Source organism: Dasypus novemcinctus, chromosome X, assembly GCF_030445035.2.
Source record: "Dasypus novemcinctus isolate mDasNov1 chromosome X, mDasNov1.1.hap2, whole genome shotgun sequence".
Classification (NCBI taxonomy): domain Eukaryota; kingdom Metazoa; phylum Chordata; class Mammalia; order Cingulata; family Dasypodidae; genus Dasypus; species Dasypus novemcinctus.
The window spans coordinates 83,751,472-83,773,608 of NC_080704.1; the positions used below are offsets into that span (position 1 = coordinate 83,751,472).

General features: G+C 44.3%; 1 protein-coding gene across 1 annotated transcript in view; it reads left to right on the plus strand.

The window, feature by feature from the left end:
- Positions 1-400: 400 nt before the first annotated feature.
- SLC16A2 (solute carrier family 16 member 2) overlaps positions 401-22,137 on the plus strand; it is a 172,825-nt gene continuing 151,088 nt past the window's right edge. The window contains exon 1 of the mRNA XM_004475775.4: positions 401-1,653. Coding sequence (XP_004475832.3) covers positions 1,224-1,653 — 430 coding nt within the window. The 5' untranslated portion in view covers positions 401-1,223. The remainder of the gene's footprint in view (positions 1,654-22,137) is intronic.

A 22,137-nucleotide genomic window follows, 5' to 3' on the forward strand; every position in this document is an offset into this window, starting at 1 on the left:
ACCAGGGGCGGACCCATCTGCTTGCGATTCAGCCAAGTCTTGGGCACTGGAAAAGCTGTGGCCAAGCCCAGCCGGAATGTCGGGGACGAGGACGCCCTTGCCCAAATTGGTGGCTCCGCCAGGCCCCGGCTCCTGTCTCCTCGGCCCCACACTGGAGAAGGAAGGAGGTTTCGGGGGGCTCTGGTTCTCGACCCCGCCGGGGCCGGCCCCCTCCCGTGCCGCTGCACCTCCCTTTCACTCTGGCCGGGCCCCGGGTCCTGACCAAGCCCTGGCAGGGCCCAGAACCGGCGTTCTGCGACTCCTCCGGGTTCCAGGTTGGAGCAAACAAAGCCTTGATTGACAGCCCGGAGGGGCGGGACTCGCTGAGGCGCCGCCTCCTGCCCTCCCAGCACTGCTAGGCATTTGCCGGGAGGGGCAGGAGTGGGGGAAGACTCCGGGGTGGGGGGTGCGCCGACAGTGGGGTGCCGAGTCCTGGGGCTCAAGAAGATCGTACCCACCCTTTGTCCGAGGTCCAGGCTGTTCACTACAGGCCAGGCTGGTGGGGGTGGGGCATAGGAGGGACTCTTGAAGGCAGGGTGGGGTCCCATGCAGGCCAGCTCTTGCTCTGGGGGTCCCGGGATCACCCCAGTTGCAGGCTGCGTGTGAGAAAGGAGGGAACTGGACGCGAAGGAAAAGGAGGGGGTCTCCTCTTGAAACTCAGGGTTCATCAATAACTGTCCTGGAACCTCCCGGGAAGACAGGGCAGGGGTACAGGATAGTTTATACTCTTTTTCTTTTTCTTTTTTTTTTTTTTACATTTTAACTTTCTCTACTGGACATCTGGACAAAGAGGGCAGGATTCAGTAGTTTGGAAAGGGAGTTGGGGGAGGCATCGGGGGGCCTGAGTAGGTAGGATAGTAAGAGAAGGAGGGGGAGGAAGGGTTGGGGAGAAGAGCGAGGCTGTAGTGGCTGCCTGTTGAGGGAGGAAGAGGTGGGGGGAGAGGAGGAGGAGGGGGAGGAGAAAGAGATGACATGGGGAGAGGAGGAGGGGGTTGGACGGAGGAGGAGAGGGCTCAAGGGACCGTCTGTCGCGGGACGGGCTGGCCAGCTGGGGCGCGGAGCAGGGAGACGGAGGCAACGACAGCAGCAACAGCGCTCTGAGCAGCAGCAGCAGCAACAACAGAAACAAGTACCAGCCACACAGCGGCTCCTCCGGCCGGAGCAGCCACAGTCACCCGGCCGCGATGGCGCTGCAAAACCCGGAGAGCGAGGAAGCCAAGGGGCCCTGGCAGGAGTCAGAGAAGGTACAGCAGGAGCCGTTGGGTAACCTGGAGCCCGAGCCTGAGCCAGAACCTGAACCCGTGCCTGCGCATCTGCCTGAATCCCAGCCAGAGCCCCAGTCAGAGCCCCAGCCCCTACCGGATCCCGCACCCCTGGCGGAGCTGGAGTTTGAGCCAGAGCCTGTGCACGAACCCGAGTCCACGCTCACGGTGGAAACCCGCGGCACTGTGCGTGGCTTCCAGCCCCCCGAGGGTGGCTTCGGCTGGATGGTGGTCTTCGCTGCCACCTGGTGCAACGGCTCCATCTTCGGCATCCAGAACTCGTTTGGAATCCTCTACTCCATGCTACTTCAGGAAGAAAGAGAGAAAAATCGCCAAGTGGAGTTCCAAGCAGGTGAGTAGCCCCGCGCGTCCCACCTGGCCTTCTGGGCACAGGTGTCTGCCCCTGTCCACCCCCCACCCCCCATCCTTCCTGGTCGGAGGTTTCCCTCTCACGCTCTGTTCCAACCCCTTCCCTTGCTCCTTTCTTGTGGACCTGTTAGAGCGTGGATTGCGGGGCTCTGGGCAGCCCTGGCTGCGGAGATTGGTCGCTAGACGCCATAGGGATGGGAACCGGCAAGAAATGAACTTTTTTTTACCCTAGGACAAATCCAGACACACCTTCTCGGTTAAGTACTCTGCCTGTGCGTGCTGGGGGAAAATAGCTGCAGGGTTTTTTTTTCGGGGGGGGGGGGCGGGAGGCGAAATCATAAAGAGAGGAGAGGCTAGCTCCTAGAGAAACAAAGTCCTCTGATTCCGATTCCGCAGCAGCCCGCGATGCGGTGGGGAAGTGTAGGTGTTTTTTTACCAAAGACACTTTAGGAATCCTAGTGACTCTGAACCAAGACTCAGACACATGTTTGAGTGTTTGAGGCAGGCGTGTGTCTGCAGAACAGAGAGGGAGGGCAAGAGGGTGAGTGAGTGGGGTTGTGCACGCGTCTCTTTGCTCGCGGTAGCTACCGCCCAGCATGGCCAGGCCGTCCTCTGCCTCCTTGGGGGAGCGAAAGGATCTCCTTGATCTCTGAGCCGAGCTCCAGGGCAACCAAGGTGGCGGTCTCCTGGATCTCTTGCCAGAGAGGCATGAGTCGACCCGCAGGCTGGGCCCAGCAGCTCACTACCCACCGCCCTAGCCTCAACCATACCCTCCAGGGCGCCCCACACCTCTCTGCTAATCGTGGGGTGCCTCATTAGGCTTTAAGCCTGAATACAGGCCACAGCACTCTCACTTTCGCTTGGAGCTGACTTGGTCTCCTTCCTAAGACAAGCAGTGCTGGGGGCGGGGGCTAACCCTCTCTCTCCAGGCCACAGGATGCAGTACCCCAGGCAGGTCCACTTCTTGTACTAGTCCACCTTCGAGTTTGGAGAAGTCAGATACGTCATGCCTCTTAGGACTCCAGCATGCTGCCAGTGGAAACCCCCATTGTTTCTGGCGAGGGGTCTTGGGACAGAGCCAGGAACTTGTAATGCCCTCTCCCACAGGTCTAGCACTTTCTCATAGCTCCTCAGGACAGCTCTACTTGTGCCAAACACCTCAAGTTCTTCACTGTGCAGGATGTGGGGCTCTTCTAAGTAATGCCCTGGGGCGGACAGGTTTCTCCCCTCACTACCCCCAACTTCTACTGCTATGTGAAGAGGCCTGGGGATTATTAAGTGACTAAAGAAACCTTGAGTTCTGGTGTGTCCACTTGTGGCTCCTCTGGACCCTTCAGAGCCCCTCCCACCACTTTCAACCAAGGACCCATTTTTTTTTGTTTGCAGCTTCCCTGGACTGCCTTTGCAGAAGGGGCCTTGGAGCTCTTAGTGCTTCTGACTTTATGACCCATGTGTGCAACCACAGAGTGTGCAGACTCCACTTGAAGGAAACTTGAGTGTGTGTCAGTGGCTGGCAAGGGCAGAGTCTCAGGATTGCACAGGCTGTGTTGGCACCTGTATGAGAGTAGTCCCTGGACAGTGTGGAACAACTTTTGTGGGGGAAGATTGCTGCCATACTCACCCTTCAGACTACATTTTCCTTGCTGTGATTCAGTTCAGGGATTGTTAGGAAAACAACTATGATAGGGCCTCTGACTGTTGCCTAGTTTACCTCAGAGAACACCTGCTGAGTATGACCCTGTGGTTGAAAGCAGGCTGTTTCACTGTTAGGGTCAGTGGCAAAGTCTGGGTGAAACTTTATGGGAGGCAGCAAGGGCTGGGATGAAGCTAGGCCCTGGTATTTGTGTAGTGTGAGCAGACCTAGACCTGGGGCCTTTGGAATGTGTAATTAAACTTGGAAAAACCACTATTTCACCAGGAAGAGGTTTACTGCTGGGGAACAGACTTCAAAGTGGGTGATCATAGGGGACTCAGGGGGAGGGCTGGTGGGGACTTTCCGGTCAAGACCTCACAGTGCAGCTGGGGGTGGGTGGAGTGGTGGGCTATGTAGAGGTGTGGCTGGTGTGTACTTTGACACAAACTAAGTCCATTGAGGGGAAGAGTGTACTGGTCTAAATTATGGTTTTATTGTAAAGTCAAGAAAGGATAGAAAGGAATTTGCTATGTCCCCAGGATCTCAGAATATTTTGGTTTGTGTCCTTCCTGTGGTATATCTTGAATTCACTAAAGTTATTTTTTATCATTGAGGCTCTCGGGATCACCCCAATTTTTATTTTAGGAAATTTGAGAATACCCCACCCTATTCCTGAGCTACTGGAAAATCACATTGTCAGCAGTACCTCTCTTGAGCCCCTCAGTTCTCCCAAGCAACCATTTATATCCTGAGATTCCAAAAGTGTCTCTGCTTGCAGATATTCTCTGCAATTTACTTAAATTTTCCCAACCCTGGTGTCCCGAAGGGATAGAAGCTAGTGGAAGCTCACCATCATTTTTATCAGCTAATATGTGCCCAATAGCCATTCTCAGGGACTTGAAACATACACTCCCACACTCAAGGAGATCTTTGCATTGTCCATTTCTATTAATGTCTGAATTGCCTTCCATCCTAAATATTTATGAATTTAATGTCTGGAGGCACCTGCAACCCCAAGGTCTCTTTTGCTATGCCTAATATCTTCACAGCCCTAAATCTGTGACTATTGGCTTAAAGAGTTGACAGTTCTGCAGATGATTGGTACTGTTATGAGGAAGCCCCAGAGAAAAGTAGTGTATCAGTCAGGGATCTCTTGGGAAACAGAATCAACAAGCGATATCTGCCAATAGTATGCAATTATATAAGAGTCTCTCATGCAGCCGTGGGGATGCACAAGTCCAGGTTCCACAGACAGGCAATGAAAGTCCAGTGAACTGGGAAATGTTGGCTGTCCAAAAACGAGCTGGGAAATACTCTCTCAATGCTGTAATCACTTCCCTTTTTAAGACATTCAACTGATTGGGTTAAACATCACTCTTGCTGATAGCAATCTCCCTGACTGATGTAATTATAACTAGCTATCTATGATTTACCACTGCAGTAAAGTCAATATGGTGACTGAAGTCCATAAATGCCCTTGTATTACAATTAGCCCAGTGCTTGCTTGACCAAACAACTGGACACAATTACCTGGCTGAGTTGACACAACAGCCTAACCATCACAGGTAGTCTTGATGTTTGGGGGCTAACTACATATCAGAGGGACCTCTGGGCATGAGAAAAAAAGCCACAGGGCATAGAAGAAGTGAAATTCAGGCCATACTAGAGCATACAGCATGAAATCTTTGTGGACTCTGTGATGTGTACAGTGCTATGGTATCACAAGCAGTATACCTTGTCCCCTTTCTTCAGCTATTTTGGGAGGGATGTCCACTTTCCTTAAGTCCTAAGCCTAGGAAAGCAAATGATTCCTGAGATGGAAACAAATGGCCAGAGTCTAGTTTAAGAAAAAAGAAAAATCAGCAGAGAAATCAGTCAATATTTTTTGCAGAGCTTATGGGAAATTTGTGAATACCCCAAGCTGACCAAGCAACAGATGGGACAGGGGTCAATCAGGTAATTTTTTGAAAAGTATAGACAATAATGGCTTCCTGGGAGGATAGGGGAGCTTTTGTGGGGAAAGAGGAGCTAGATGACATTGGGTGTAGACCCCAGCTTGCTATTGGAGTCCTAAGTGAGTTGGATCTGGGGCGGGTTTAGGGCTAGAGTTTCAGTGGACAGAGGCAGAACAAGTCAGAGTTGTTAATCCTGGTTCCAATCTAGGGCCTTTTTGAAAGCGGTCCAGAGTAAACCCATTACCTTGCATGATCTACCTCAACTGTGAGTCTAGAACTGAGCCATAAAATACAATGGGAGACATCTTTTGGGCGGCAGTTTTTAAGCATGACTATTATAGGCCCCCAGGTTGGGGCTAAGACTCTACCACCCAGGGAAAGGGAAAATTATCTGGAAGGATTAAAACTGGGTACAAGATGGTTCAGGTTAATGGACCACTCTGATTGAGACAGAATTTTCTAGGCATGAGGAAGAATGCTACACTTCACCTTTGGGAAAGTTTAGAGTCCCAAGGATGGGTAAAACCAGAGGCAGAGTAAGTTCTTTTTTCATCCCATTTTAAAGGTTTTTCACTGCTTTGTCCAGTGGATCACTGGGCTCACCATTAAATGGTAACTAGAGAGCCAGGTATCTTTTGAAAAAATCTGCCAATCTCTTGCCTTTGGCTAAAGGCATTTGTCTACTGCCCAGAGGAACTCGATCAGATTGGCCTAGAGCATGCGATAGAGCTTCAGACCACAGGGCCATTGACCAGGCATCTTTCAAGTCACTCCCCTGCTTTCTCTCCAGTCAAACTGTGTCCCACACTGGGACAGTGAATCACACTGGTAAGGATGAGAATGAGAGGTTGGGACATTTGAAAGCCGAATTACTCCTTTTTATCTAGTATGCAAGGGCAGCTCTGGGTGTGTAGCTGCTTCTCCCAGAATGCCCTGTTTATCATAGAGCTAAACCTCCAATAGAACTTCCTTGATTTGGCCTGCTGCAGGCTAGTAGGGTGGGTCCATATGCTGCTATTTCCCAGCATTTGAGCCAATTTATAAAAAGCATTAAATTACAAGCATTCCTTTAGTCCCTTGTTTGGATCCTTCTCCTGGAACTTCATTTCCCGCAGATAACTCTCATTTCTCAGAAACGCTTGGTCAGTGCTACCCTGGTTTGCTGTTACTTCATGCCAGAAGAGTAAACCAAGGTTCCTATATATGATACAGAGGTTTCCTTCAGGGAACTTCAGACAGGGCATCTTTATAGCTGGCTTGACACTGCTGCCTGGATCCCACTGTGGTAGGTTGGGAGTGTGCTGCCTGTAATCCTGGAGAAGGCCCTGTTTGGTGTCCACTATTTCTGGTCAACTTCAGCCTCACTTAGGGATTAAATGAGAGTGTGGCTACTGGAGTAGTAGGCACAGAGCTCTCTCCTTTCCCTTGGATTTATAATTTCTTGTCATTGGCAATATTTCCTCCAGTCTCATAAAGACTAAACAAGCAACTAAGCTATCTACATTTGTAGAACTATGCAAAAGATGCCATCCCATCTCAATCTCTTGGGCAGACCAGACTGGTTTCCAAAAAGGGTGGATTGCTTCTCCATACGACATCTTTTTTGTTTTGTTCCATTTTGAAAAGAATTATTTTGCTCTTTTCAAATTGTGTATAAGATGGAGTAGGGTTTCTTGTCTTGAGAGGACCCGTATCACTTGGGAATGAATGAGTAAACCCTAGAGAAAAAGCTTTGTTCTTATATGCACATACACACATACACATCGTACATTCCAGGTCAGGAATAATGAATATTCCATCTGAAAGAAGTTTTTCCCATCTGTCTGTGGAATCAGGTTTAATGTAGCAGAGGCTTCTGTAGGATTTATAGGGGAATAGTACAAAGGACCTAAACTGGGAAATTTGCTAGGTGAGGGTAGGGTTGTACCACCTGGCCCAGATCCCTTTGAAAACCTCCAATAATTAGTCTAGAAAATATTTATTGCAAATTTCTTTCTGCTTCCACCCACCCCTTGTCCCACATTCCTCCAGTACTCAAAGATTACTGTGGTAGTGTGGATAAGCTAGGTCACCACAGTCCTCTTATGTTCCAGAGGTAACAGGACTAAGGCTTGGGACCTTTAATCACCACCTGAAGGTGGTTGCTAATGTGAAATTGCTTGGACCTACTTGTGGGTGGGAACATGGTATAGTTGGGTAACTTGAGAAAGTGTGTTTCTCTTCATGCTGCCTGTCTTGGGATCCTTTATTCTTTACTTTGTTCCATTTTCTGTTGGGGGAAGAGGAAAGATTGGATTGGCTATACCAAGCATATATTTTCTCAGCTTCTCTTATTTTCATGGTGTATTTTTATCACCTTTTCAGAAGATGTGACACTCACTTTCCTCTCAGCATTCATCTTTGACTTTTCTCTCTCTCTTGCTCAATTAGAAGAACAGCTGGAATTTAGGACATCGAACAAGTCCAACTCCAACCTTGGTCTCATATCCACCCGTACATGTCCCACAAATACATAATCCCTTCCCTTTCCCCTCTTTCCCCACTCTTTACTTCCACTTTCTGGATGAAGGGGGACTTTCTATGGAGCACTCAAGGGTATCTTCATGCAGTAAGATAGCTGCTATGAAACTCCTTTCATCACTTATATACCTCCTCTTTTCACAGTCTTAGTACCCCAGCTCATGAGATAGTATTGCAGTAGAGACTTACTCAATGGCTTTCAACAATGTCCTAGACTGTTGCACCCCTTTGTCCTCAATTCCTCACCACCACTGTCCCCCATCTCCTGGGCTGACTGAACCCTCAGAGACTTCAGATTGGCTTTCAGTAGCTTTGGGGTTTCTGGTTAGGACAAAAGTCTTCATTCTATTTCTGAGGCCCTAGCATCTCTTTCCTTGCCACAAATACTGCAGAACTGGTTATACAGAGACTGGAGAGAGGAGAGAACAGACCCTCAACTTCTAATTAGACTCAAAAGTGCCTTCAGGAAGTGAGGAGGGTGTAAAGCTTCCAGGTTAGTTGTTTCTTGTTTCTATACTGTTAAAGGGAGACAAGGAAAGGAAATGTTGTTAAACAAGCAATCTATACACCCCTGCATGGACTCTTTGCCCAACTCTTTGTGTGGATCAGCCCACCCATCTTCTTACCTAGCCTGGAAGAGTATGCGCATGCACATACAGACATGTATATACATGTGTATAGCTGGGTGTGAGGTTTTTCTGGGCCAATTAGCAAATGTTGCTTAGAGTATGGTACCTAAAAGGCTGATATTACTGATTCAGTCACTTTTTCAGGTCACTGACCTTCTCACAAAGAAAAGAACACTGTCCTCTGTTCACAGTCCATGGCCCTCACATGGGGTTGCCACTAATCCCAAGGAAAACTGGATAGAAGAATGGAAATGACTAACCATAAGTCCTCCTTGCTACTGGGAAAAAGATGAAAAGAACACAACCTAGTGGTGGCGCCTCTACAGCGTTCCACAGTGTGATTTCTTTGACACTTAATACCATACTTTTGCCAAGCACCCTAATAATAATAATAATATTGCCAATATTTATTTAACAATTTAAGTCTGTGACAGGCACTATACTAAGCACTTTACATGTATCATTAGATGTACCATTACATGATGCATTAAATGTGTCATTATTTCCCACATTTTGCAGATAAAGAGACTGAAACACGAAAGTTAAGTAATTTGCTCAGGCTCATACTGCAAGTAATGGCAGAGCTGAATCCAGAGCTGTTTTTTAGACAACACTTGATATATAGCGCAGATGTGGGGATAGCTACCAAGGGGGCCTGCTGCAGGATTTTTCATTCCTATAGCTTCAGGGAATCCTTATGATTAAGGAATAAAAATAAATAAAAAAGAAGAGGTTATTTGCAAAAAAAATGGCAGTTTTGTGATGCATGGTGTACTCCTCTAACCACCCATGTCACTTTACCCAGAGCCTGTAGTCAAAGGGTCATAATCCTTGGGCCCAAAAATGACCAGAGAAACTCTATCTCTTCTTAGTTGTTCAGCTCTGAGCTGGTCACTTAACTTTTCGGGCTTCAGTGCTCTCGTCTATAATATGGGACCTACAGTTTGTACTTTTATAGGACTATGAAGGGTCAGATGAAATTGTGTATGTGAAAGAACTTTGCAAATTGTAAATGGGATGTTGTTGTTGTTGTTATACAGTTGCCTTTTCCAGCCCCTGCTTCTCTCAGGACTTCCCCAAACTATCCTATAAATGGAGTCACTACACTTTTCTCTGAACGTTTCTAGAAGAATCAAGCCCCACTCCCCAACCCCCAGCTCCCCATCCATCTCTTCCCCATCTTTCTTCTGGATTCTTCTGCAATTTGACCTGGGTAACCTGCAGCTAACTATGAACTGCTTGTGATTTCTTTTTTCTTAGGTCTCTGAGAGCCGAGAAAGAGAACGGGCCAGATTCTAGGTCATATACATTCAAGGAAACAAGGCATGTTGAAATATTTACAGCACTTGGCAGGAGCTCACAAACCTCCTTACAAATCAAGGAATGAGTTCTTTTTGTAGGAATTGCTAGGGTTGGGTGGCAGAAGGATTGTGGGGTGGAGGTAGGGTGTCACTTCCTCCCGAGGGTCTCTCACAGAGCCTCTGTTCTTTTGCAGGTAGTGAGGAAGAAGGAAAAGGATATTTAGGGTCAGAAGGTCTGGGCCAAAGGACATTAAGCATAGAAGGTAACTTGCTCCTTTGTATTCAGGCTTGGATAGGGCCAGTTTCCTTGTGTTCTAAACAGGATAGTCCCAGAGAACAGAGGCCACAGAAGGCCAGAAGCCTAGAAGCGGACAACAATAGCAGTTTTTAGCAAGCACTTCAAGGATTGCTCAGCGAGCCTCCAGTAAGTCCACATAGTAGACAAATCAGAATGGAAATGTTTCTCTTTTTGTTACAAGGAACAAAATCCCCAATAACCTCCTTCCACACTAAGATTTCAAATCTACTGGGACTTATTTTTTATTTTTAGTTATTTAGATGGCTGAGCTGGAAGACTTTTTAGGGATTACCTACTTCTACTCTATCTACTTCAATTTTACAGATAGAGAATTGAGATCTGGAAAGATATGACCTCAAACCATTGTTGACAGATGCTTGTAGTGGGAGTTGGTTTGTAAAAGAGTTGGGGAGTGGGTAAAAGGGCAGAGCTTCAGGCACACTGGGTGTTCCCTAATGGAATCACTGACATACTGCCACCTTCCTCTCTCCATGAACTTTTCTGAGGTCATTACTTTGTAGAAAGACATTGGGATTTGTATGTGTTTTAATAAATGTAATTTTATATATTTAACATGAGACAAAATACAAAAGATGAGACAGTAAGAAGTCTCTTAGCCAGCCCTGTCTCCAAGCCACCTTTTTCCTCCCCTTAGGGGCAACCAGTGTTATCTGATATATCCTTCCAGAGATACTCTGTTCATGTACAAGCAGGTATCTATATCTAAATTTATATCTATATCCAAAATCTTGCTTTTAAAACCCAAATAGTAGCCTATAATTCACATTATCCTCAACCTTGCCTTTTATACTTCACAGTATATCTTGGCTATTGTTATTCATAAGTCCATAAAGCACATACTCATTCTTTTTTATAACTACATAGCCTTCCATTATATGGGTGTGGCAGTTTGATATCATTTATGATTTCCAAAAAGAGATATTGATTGTTTGTAAACTGGTCTTTTCCTCTGGGCATGATACCCTTTGGTTGTATTAAATACAAAGGTTTTATGTTTACTTGATTATGTTAAGATTAGGGCTTTGACTTGACCATGTCATTAGGGTGTGCAGGGTTGAGTCCCCACCCCCCTGGTGGGCTATATAAATGGACATTCACTCAAAGAGAACACAGAAGCAGATACACGAGAAAAGAGAGAGAGTTCCATAGACATGGAAGAGAGATAAGCCATTCACCTGATAGTTTGCAGCACTGAGAAAGCACCAGGGAAAGAGCCTTTTGCCAGCCCTTAGCTGAGATCAGAAGAAGCTGGGACCATGGAGCCTTAAGAGGAAGAAGGAAGGCTGAACCCTCACAGACATCAACAACCATCTTTAGTGAGAAAGTACCTCTTATAGTAGCTTGAGTTGGACTCTTTAAGGCCTTGTAATTGTAAGCTTCTACCCCAAATAAATACCCTTTATAAAAGCCAACAGATTCCTAGTACTTTGCATCAGCACCCCTTTTGCTGACTAATACAATGCATATGTGGTATGTCACCATTTGTTAAACCAATACCTTACTAATGGACATTGAAGTTATTACCAATCTTTTAATATGGGCTTTGGAGTCAGAGTAAGTTCAAATTTCTTACCACGTGACTGGTCTTGATAAGATTTTTTAACTTTTTGGAGTCTCAGTTTTCTCATACTAAAATAGGGATAATAATAACCATTGTCATTATTGGTGTGGAAATTAAATTAAATGAGGCACATAAAATATCTAGTATTCAGCCTGGCACATACTTTAAGTGTTCAATAAATGTTAGGTTCCTCCCTTCTCAAAAATCTCTCTTCGTATTTTCCACCTCCAATTCAATTAATGTTGGTTCAATTCAAATAAATATATCTTTGCTATGTATCAGATGAGCCAAAGAAGGAAAAGAGTCCCTCAAGGAGTTTATCATTTCTTTGACAAGACATAAAATATCAAATAACCAAATAACTGCAGATCACTGCCGAATAGTAATACACACACATGCACACACACATACACACATACACACACATGCATGTATTAAACTGAATGCAATTTTACAGTGGTGATGTGGAAAAGGAGAAGTGAATGTAAGGTCCAGAGGAATCAAGGAAAGTTGCTGGTGGAGTTGAAATGGGGTTGAAATGGGGCTTGGGCTAAGTGGAGAGGAGACTAGGAATTAGGCAGTGTGTGGGGTGGTGGTGGTTGAGAATAGGACAGTTCAGAAGTTGCTTGGATTCTGGATCTTTGTCCTCTGTGAGCCCAGTGAGTCACTGTTTCCCAGAAGTACCCTAACCCAGCAGGTGGAGTGAGGATGGAAGGCTAGGAGGAGAGGAAAATACTGAGAACATTTGGAGAGAAAGGCATGGAATGAGATGCCTGAAAATGGCTTGTGGCACAGCCTTGCCAGGCTCTACCACCTGCTTTTTCATGTCAGCAGCTCAGGCACTTTTTATTAGAGGTCTGAAGGGAAAGAGAAAGGGCCTGAGAGAATAAGGAGCAGCAGTTCCGAAACCCTTGCCCTGAGAGTTAAGCAGGTCTCCAGATCCTATGAGACCCAGGACAGGGGAGACTTTTGAATGATAATAATCCCCTCTGGGTGTGGCACATTGTAGTTCACATCTTAGTTGATATTAATCCTTGCAACAGAAATAGTCACAAAAGCAAATAGTTGAATTGCATCTTGTGCCAACATCTTTGGTCACCAGTGCTATGTTGGGGGGTTCTGGTAAATGAAAGTCAACATGATTAGTATGAAATAGGGAAAAGTTAACTGCAGGTCAGTGCTTTGTAGAGAGTAAGATCCCCATTTTACAGCTACAGAAAATATGGAGAAGATTCAGGGTGAGTGGCCTAAGGTCACACACAGTATTTGTCAGAGTTGTGAGTAGAACTCAGGTCTCCCAATTGCATGTTTTGTGGGGACAGAGATATAAGAGCTTTGTGAAGCTGGAATGGAGTTTTTCTAAACTTGATAGCAGCCTGAAGTTTAAGTGTGGGTATAAGAAACAGTGTGTTAAAGCAAAAAAAAATTGGGAGTTAGGAAGTTCAGAGAGATGGAAATGCGGTTCATGCAGGAAAGGATCTTGGCAGAGCTAAGTCCTGCTAGCTAGGAACAAGAAGGAGCACTGGACTAAGAGTCAAAGACCTGGGTTCTGATTCTGTCTGTCTTTGTGACCCCAGCAAGTCCCTTCCCCCTTCTGGTTCTCAGTTTCTCCACATATGAAATGGGAAAGTTCTACCTCCCAAATACTTTTTGGTTCTTAGAACTAATGGTTTCTGCAATCCAAGGAAGCTTTGGATACTTCTAGCAAGAAGGGAGAATAGGAAGTGATGAGGTGGTGAGTGAAAAAGAACAACTTCTCTGATGAATATGGAAACCAGATTCTCCTAGATTTGAACAAAGATGAGTTTTGGAAAGAGTAACTCTCCCATGGTTTCCATCCTATCTCCTTGGATAATCCCATTTAAGAGAGGCAAACAGAGAAAACATTCATGCAAGTAAGCAAGTACTTCAGTATGAAGTTGACAGCAAAGTCATTGCCTCTGGAAATTTTGTTGTTCTGTCCCATGAGTTTACCAATAATCTGAGTAGGCAGTGGTAAAGCTGCCTACTTTCCAGTTGTCAGTTTTCAGGAGATATTTTAGTTCTCATCAATGTGAAGAACCCCCTGGTTATCCAGAATTTGCCCTGTTTCATGAAAGACAAAAAACATATATTTACTATCAGGATATATTCACTTTAACTCCTGAACCAAGAACTGCAGATCTAGTCATTTTCATTGCTATCAACTCAGCTGCTTATGCCAATTTAATTACAAACAAAATATAAACCTCCAGAATTTCATGAGCAGTTACCACAGCAGAATGAATCCTTAAGTTGGCCTTTTTTTACCCCAGGTTATAACCCATCAGTAAACACAAAATCTGCATTTTGAACAGGAATATTAGTTCAATAAATTTAGGGCCTAGTGCCTTTCTATTATAGTCAAGGTCATTTATTTGGTCGGATCTAGTACAAAAGTAGCATGATTTTAGGAGACTGCATCTCCCAAGCCCAATATTAGGGTCGGATAATAATGCTTATTCTAGCTGGTCAGATGGTACACCAACAAATGTTTGGCCCACCCATGTACTTGTAATGCATGTGGGACATGCCAATAAGTCCAAAGAAGCCAACTTAAGGGTTTGAGCCTTTTCAATAAGTGTGGTGGCTGCTGCCACAGCTTGAAGACATGTAAGCATTCCCAGTGCCACAGCATCCAGAAGAATTAAGAAATGAGCAATTGGCCTAGAAGCTAATTCCAATTTTTAGTTAAAATTCTACTAGCAGTGCTTTTATTTTCATGACAAAACAAATGGAAAGGTTTCCCCAGGTTTTATTTTCATGACAAAACAAATGGAAAGGTTCTCCCAGGTTGGGAGAGCAACTACTATGCATTGAATAGTGTTCCCCTAAAAGACACATTGAAGTCCCAATCCCCAGTATGTCAGAATGAAACCTTATCTGGGAAAAGGTCACTGCAGATGAAAATTAGTTAAATCATACTAGAGTAGAGTGGGCTCTGACTCCAATATGACTCATATCCTTTAAAAAATTTTTAAAAATATGAAGTTGATATTTGATGGGACAGACTATGGGATACCGAGTAAACATCACTGGAAATCTCTCCTGAATAATCTCCCTTGTAAGGTCACTTTTTTACTAAGATCTTAGTTTTATTTTTAAAAAGGTCTTGTGTCTTAAAGGTGGGTACTATTGAGAGTACTCCTCCTATGAAAGGCTCATGAATAAGCCTAAACTACCTGGGTTAAATCTTGACTCTGTCATTTACTAGCTGTGTGTCACTGGGCAAGGTACATAATCTCTCTGTGCCTCTGTTTCTTCATTTGTAAAAGGTGAATAACAAGAGTACTTACCATACAGTGTTGTTAAATGAGTAAATATATATATAAAGTGCTTAGAATAGTGTCTGGCACTAAGAGCTTTATAAGCATTTGCTGTTGTTATTATTTACCTAGCAGGCTACATTTCATGGGTCTATCTAGTTGGGCTTCAGAAAGGAAATGTATCCCCAGGTTAGTCCAAGGGAACTCAGCATTATTCAATCAGGAATTTTGGGGGCCAGGATTGAGCAGGGGCCTTGTCAAAGTAATTTGGGCTAATATGATGTTGACCATATCCAGGTCCAGAGTAAGATCTTTAGAGGCCCTAAGCACTGTTTTTCTGACTGCCACATTCTGAAACAATTCATCAAAGCTATACTTTTCTTATTTTGGGATGGCCCTGCTTCACTGACACCTTAAACCTATGCTTAGTCTACCTGTTTGTGGAATGCACTGTAAATGTCAATCTGTAAGTTCCACCCAAAATTCTAGAGGGAGCCAATGACTAGTTGATCTACACATTCACAAACAACAGTTTTGAACCAGAGTAGCTCCTTCCACAACAGGGTTCTCTGCATCCCAGCTCCTCAGAGCTTACCTGCCAAACCACATGGCCTCTTTGCTGGTTGGGATCTCCCACTCTATCACTTGGAAGGAAAGCTTATCTTCTGGGGCCAGGAGTAGGAAAGGACAAATTCCTGGATGTCCCAAAAGACCTCCTTCAAGAAGCTCTAAACATTAGTCATTTAAAGTTCTGTGACAAATTGGAATGGCTGAGAAGGTTCATAACAGACAAAGGAAATGATAAAGATTTTCTACCTTCAGATGACTAGGAGACTAAGCCTCCTGTCTTAAACCCTGACTCCTCCAAGGACTTCAAATCAGTGGTACTGAAAACTTTACAGTCACTACCAGTATTTTCATTACTCTATGCAGCTTAACCAGACTCTAACCATGTTGAACAACAGGACAGTATGTATTCCAAGAGTAACAGTGATTTTTCTCTTGATCTTGATTTTGCCTATGGAAAGACTAGCCAGTAGCAAGTTTTCCTTAGATCTACTAGCCAGCCAGCTGGAGGGACCTAGTGACCAGGATAAGGGAAGTCAGCAGGACTCCAGATGGACTCATTTGCTTTCTTGCCCAGGAATGACACCACTCACATGCAGGCCTAACCAGGCTGGTGCTTTCTGCCCTCCTCTTAGGATGCCTTAAACATGAAAAGTTCAGGTGGAACCTGTCAGACCAGATGTTGGGTGCCTGCAGCTTTTAGGAAGAGAGGGACAGACTGACAGCCAAAGGAGAGATTAGGGATAGAATAAATCTATCATCCCCTCTCCTAACCTCAGGAAGCCCCTCATGGGCTCCAGAGTATCATCAATGAAGAACTGTTCAAGCAACCCGTGGCTTATCTGTGTCCCAAGAGGGACCTGGCTGATGTCTCCAATCAAGACCAGGTGACCTGCAAACCGCTTTCCAGGCCATGGTGCAACAGAGAACAGCACTAGTCCTGGAGCCTTCTTCCTTTTCATGGACTTTGTTTCAGAACTAATAGAAAAGATGGTCTTAGAATAAGATATCATAAAGAAGAAGATACCAAAAGTTGATTCCCCTTTGCCTCACTTCTCCATATGCTGTGCAGTATAGAGCAAGGCACAGAATCTGACATCAAATAGCCTAGTGTTAGGGTCTTGGCTTTGCCATTTTCCTGATTTGCAATCTTGGCCAAGTCATTTGGCCTCTGTGAGCCTCACTTTCCTTGTCTATAAAATGGGGAGGAGGGTTATAATCATACTCCTATGATGACGTTCTAATGAGAGGATGGATTGACTGTCCTTTGAAGACTGCTTTAAACTTTACATATGAATTATTGTCATGGCTGCCACATACATTAGTTTATCTGTAGACTTGTATATGTACTATAGCAGGATCAAGACATATACCCATGATTACACATGTATATACAACCACTTATATGTACAAAACTACACACATAAATCTGATCTCTTTTCTCCTTTGTTTTATTTTTTTTCATTTTCTATTATCTTTTTAAAAAAGATATATATCACACAAAATGTTACATTAAAAAAGATAAGAGGTTCCCATAAAACCTACTCCCCATATCCCCCTCCTCCCACATCGACAACTTCTTTTATTATCCATATAATGCCTTATTTCTTTTTCTCTCACATGTATAACCACACATAGACAGAATATATATGTATGTGTGTAAGTAGGCATATATGTGTGTGTTTAGCCTCCTAGCTGTGCAGATGCATGCCCTCTAACCTTTCCCTAGACTATCCATTTTTCGAAGTGTCTGAGAAAGGCCCTGCTTGTAGATTCCCCCACTTTGTACTGATAATGTTCCTTTTGCTCTTGCTGGGGCCTCCTCCTAGCCTCCATTTTATTTGCAGATTAATACAGCTGCTGTCAAAATTCAAGCTGCAATATGTGGTATGTATATGTCTGGAGAACATGGATCCTTGACCAGTTGCTCTGTGAATAGCACTACAACTCTATCCTGCATAATATATTTATAGCCATGTTTGCAAAGAGCTGACAGCTTTTTCAGATTTTTTTTAAACACAGTAACACAGTTAATCTAGCCACGAAAATAGTCACTGGCCCACATGCCCTGGAGCTAAAAGAAATTAGGCAGCTGCCCTAATGAAAATTAGCTACAGAATCTAACTGAGGTTGTATCTCTCTTATTTTTGCCACTCCTTTTTATTCCAAAGATTTCAGAGACTAAGGTGAGGATAGTGGTGAATGGAGTGCATTTGCTTCAGGAAGAGCCCTGGGTAAAGGTGGGAGTCATCAGAGACTAGTATTTTGGGGTGGAGGAGGAGCAGGAAAAGGAGGCAAAAATGAGGGTGCCTAGATTTATAAGGAAGAGGAGCATAGCTGGGGGATTAAATGGGATGAGACAAAAAAGTACTAAGGACTAATGCCCAGTTTAAGGCCATCTTGAAATTTGGGTGAGTGGATAACTTCTCAATCCAACTGACAAAGCCCCTCCCCCCAATCACTGGGATGTGGTCTGGTAAACTGCTGTGCTTATTATTGGCATGGTTGGAATACTAAAAAGGATTCCTAGTGATGAAACTAAAGAGCTAAGCATGGTTAGAAAGCAAGAGAGTAGGCCTGGAACTGATGTGATGGGCCCCATCCCAGGATGTTCAGCCATGACCCAGGGTAAGGAAGGGTTTAGGTAGGGTCATCATATAATTTATCATACAAACTAAGAAACTTTTCCGAGTGATAAAGGGATTAATATTTTGCTGGGACAACAGGTATAAACTATGATTATCCCACACAGATAAAGATACATGTTGACTCTAGGTTTAGGTCATATTGCTCCAGCTTTCCAGGAAAGGGCAAAATGTAAGGATTCCTTATAAAATGCATTGAAATCTCTGTGTGTGCTTGTGTCGTAGTTAGGTAAGGGGAGCTGGGCAAGGAGATTTAAACTTTGGTGTGAAGATTATTTACTCTGAATATAAATTCCTTTGGTTGTTGTCCATGGATGTATTTAATAGAGTTCCTTCCCAGGTATGTTTATTTCCTGGTCAGCTTCAGAAGACTGATTCTGTGAGTGTGAGTGTGTGTGTATTGGGATCTGTGTATGAATATAGATTTGCGCATTGTATTTATTCATTTGTATCAAAGTTGTGGAAGTATGTGTGAGTATGAGTGGGAATGTGAGTATATGTAACTGTGTGTAACTACGATAATGTGAGTATATATGGATGTGTATGGGTATGAATGTGTAGATGTGGTAAAGATGAATGAGAGCATGTGTGCATGTGTGTATGTGCATGTGTGCACACACGTGACTGATGCCTTGTTTATTGATTACGGACTCAACTTTCAGAGATCAATCACATAGAACAAGACATACACAATTTTACTATTTGCTTGGCAGTGGTTGAGGATAGAATAGCAATAGTCAAAATAATGCTGATTGGGAACCAAATGCCAATCATTCATTGGAGCAAAAGCTTAGCTATTTCTTTAAGATATCTGCAAACAATGGGTGCTTGGCCTGTGCAGGAAGAAGTTGCTGAAAAGTGCACTTGACATACATGAAAGGCCTAGCTTTGAGCACAAACACAGATGGCCAGTTCCCATAGGCTTGCCTCTCTGAAGGGCCCTTTCAAGCAATGGAAACTCTTTCCATGCTGTAAACATTATTCAATCCCCCTCCTACTCCCAACATACAATATGCCAATATAGTTTGCCTTGGAGACAAACCTTGATCTCCATTAAAGATCCATTGGAGGCAGGGTGCAGGTCTGGCATAAACAAAGTGTTCCCAGACTGGGCAGTAATATACAGGAAGGCCAACCCCACAACCCTCAGTCTCTGACCCTTCTTCTCCTGCCCTCATCACTTTGGGCTCTGGAGCAAGGGAAATAGCTAGACAAGTCTAAGGTGTGTTAGAGTTGGCTGCTGGAAAGGGAATGTGTGCTCCTAGAAGAAGAATGGGTGGCTACCTCATGAGCCTTGGCCTGTTCTACCTGCAGCTGAGGGTTAGCATGCATGTGAGGATAGCACAGTGCTAATGAAGCCAAAAACCCAAAACCATGTTTCAGTTCTCATCAGAAAAACTTCAGCTTGCTTGAGCCTTTGTTTAACCTGGACCCATTTGCCTGACTGGTCACACAAAGGATGAGACAAAAGAGTGTAAGATGATACAGCACAGCTCTGAAAAAACAATCCAAGTTTCATGTCCTATTCAGATTGTCAGTATTTACTGAGCATCTTCTATATGACTAGCACTATGTTAGGCTTTTACATGTATTGTCTCATTTAATCATCACAACAGCCCTGTGAAGTAGGATTAGTTGCATTAAGACATTCTGAGAGGTAAAATGGTTTGCCAAAGGCAAAACAGCTAGTAATGGTTCAGAATTCAAATCACAATTCTGCTTGATTTCAAGTCAAAAACTGACTGCCTGACTTGATGGTACTAAAACTATTTTACATTAAAAATTATTGGGGAGTGGTTGTAGCTCAGTGGTTGAACACCTGCTTCCCATGTATGAGGTTCCAGGTTCAATCCCTGGTAACTCCTAAACATTTTTTTTCAAATATTGAGAACCCACTGTATTAGTCCTCAAAATAACCTATGGGGGTGTACTCATCTTTTTTTTACAGATAAGGGTATTGAGGAAAAGAAATGTTAAGATGTGAAGCAACTTGTCCAAGGTCAGTGCTAGTATTAGCTAGGATTTGGGTTTTTTTTTACAGTCTACTTTTTTATTGTATTTTTGAAGATATATAAATCACGAAAAATGTTACATTAAAAAATATAAAAGGTTCCCACATACCACACACCCTACCCCACTCCTCCCACATCAACAACCTCTTTCATCATTGCAGCACATTCATTGCATTTCCTGAATACATTTTGGAGCACTGCTGCACCACATGGATTATAGTTTACATTGTAGTTTATACTCTCCCCCAGTACATTCAATGGGTTATGGAAGGATATATATAATGTCCAGCATCTGTCCCTTCAATATCATTGAGGACAACTCCAAGTCCTGAAAATGCCCTCACATCACATCTCTTCTTCCCTCTTCCTGCCCTCAGCAACTACCACGGCCACTTTCTCCACATCGATGCTACAGTTTCTTCTATTACTATTCACAATAGTTCTATAGTAGAGTAAAAGTAAGTCCACTCTAATCCATATTTTATTCCTCCATCCTGTGGACCCTGGGATGGTGATGTCTACTCCACCTCTATATCTTAGACCTACATGGCCGAGGAAGGCAATTTTCCTGCTTGGAGTTGTAGGCATTCTTGGTTCCCTGGTGTGATGGTTGACCATCTTCACCTCCCTGTTAGCTGACTTGGGTAAGTCTAACAAACTGGAGAGTAGGAGTTGCAACTCTGCTGAGGCGCAGGGTCCAGATGGCACACAGTCAGTCAAGAGATTCAAATCTCCTGAGTATACACCAACTCCAGAGCCAACCACAGGTTCAGTAAAGGTGACAGAAGAAGCATGTGTAGAGAGGTCACATCTGAGTCCAACTCAGGAACACAGATTCAAAAGTAGGGCCTACTGACAAGGCAGTGAACTCCAGAGCTAACTTCCATGTCCATAGAACCTGTGTGTCTACACAGCCCTCAGGAGTACCAGTACCTGGTGTTGTATCTACTTTGGCTGTCTCTGGGATTCTGCTGAGGTGTGCATAAGTACGACCCCTCTGATGACCTCTTAACCCTTTTATTAAGATTCTTAGCCATATAAACTCATTTCTCTTTACCATTTCCCCCTTTTATTCAAGATCTTTGTCTAGTTGCATCACCAATTAGTGATTGGTAATAATCCCTTAGTGCCAGGAGGTTCATCCCCAGGAGTCATGTCCCATTCTGGGGGGAAGATAATGTATTTACATGCTGTTTGGCTTAGAGAGTAGCCACATTTGAGCAATATGGAGGATCTCAGGAGGTAACTCTTAGACATCCTGCAGCTGTAGGCCTAGCTGAAATTTCAGACAAACAAGCTCATAAGCATAGTCATCAGTATCAAGGACTCATTATTGGAACATCCTTCCTCACAGGTCTTTGTCCTTGCACTTGGGAGATTGTTGCAGTTCCATTGGGGAATGTGACAGAGCTCCCCTGGCTAGGAACTCAGCACTCCCTCAGTTGTCAGTAACTGTACAGTTGTAACTGTAACTACTATGAAAATACCCAACGAATATGTGAACATTTTTATATACCCTATATACATGCCCTGGAGAACTTCCTCCCAACCATGTCCCCCCCTTCAATAATACCCCACATAGTCTCCTAAGCTAGGATTTGAATACAGGTCTGTTTGATTCCCAAGCTAGGCCCATCGCTTCCCTGATTTTCTTGGGTACCAGATTTCCCATCTGGGACTCCTAAAATCCCTTCCAGCTTTCACATTTTAGAAGTCAGTAATCCTATGGTAACCCCCACAGATTCAAGCAGCTTTGGATCACTTGCTGTAGTCCCGTGTCATGTCCCTTCCCTACTAAGGTCTCTCTGTGTGTGGTGCAGAGGAAGAATGGATTAGTGGCCTCCAGTAAGCTCAGTCTGAGCTGACCTAGGGCTCTGACACAGCCACCCCACTCCTGGTCCCAGGTCCCAGGTGAGGCACTTTCTGTAACAATATCCAGAAACTGCTCTGGACTCTATGCCTGGGCCCTATAAAGCTCTCCTTCTGTGAAAAAAAAAAGAATAACAATAACAACAAAAACAAAACAGGAAATATCTCTTTA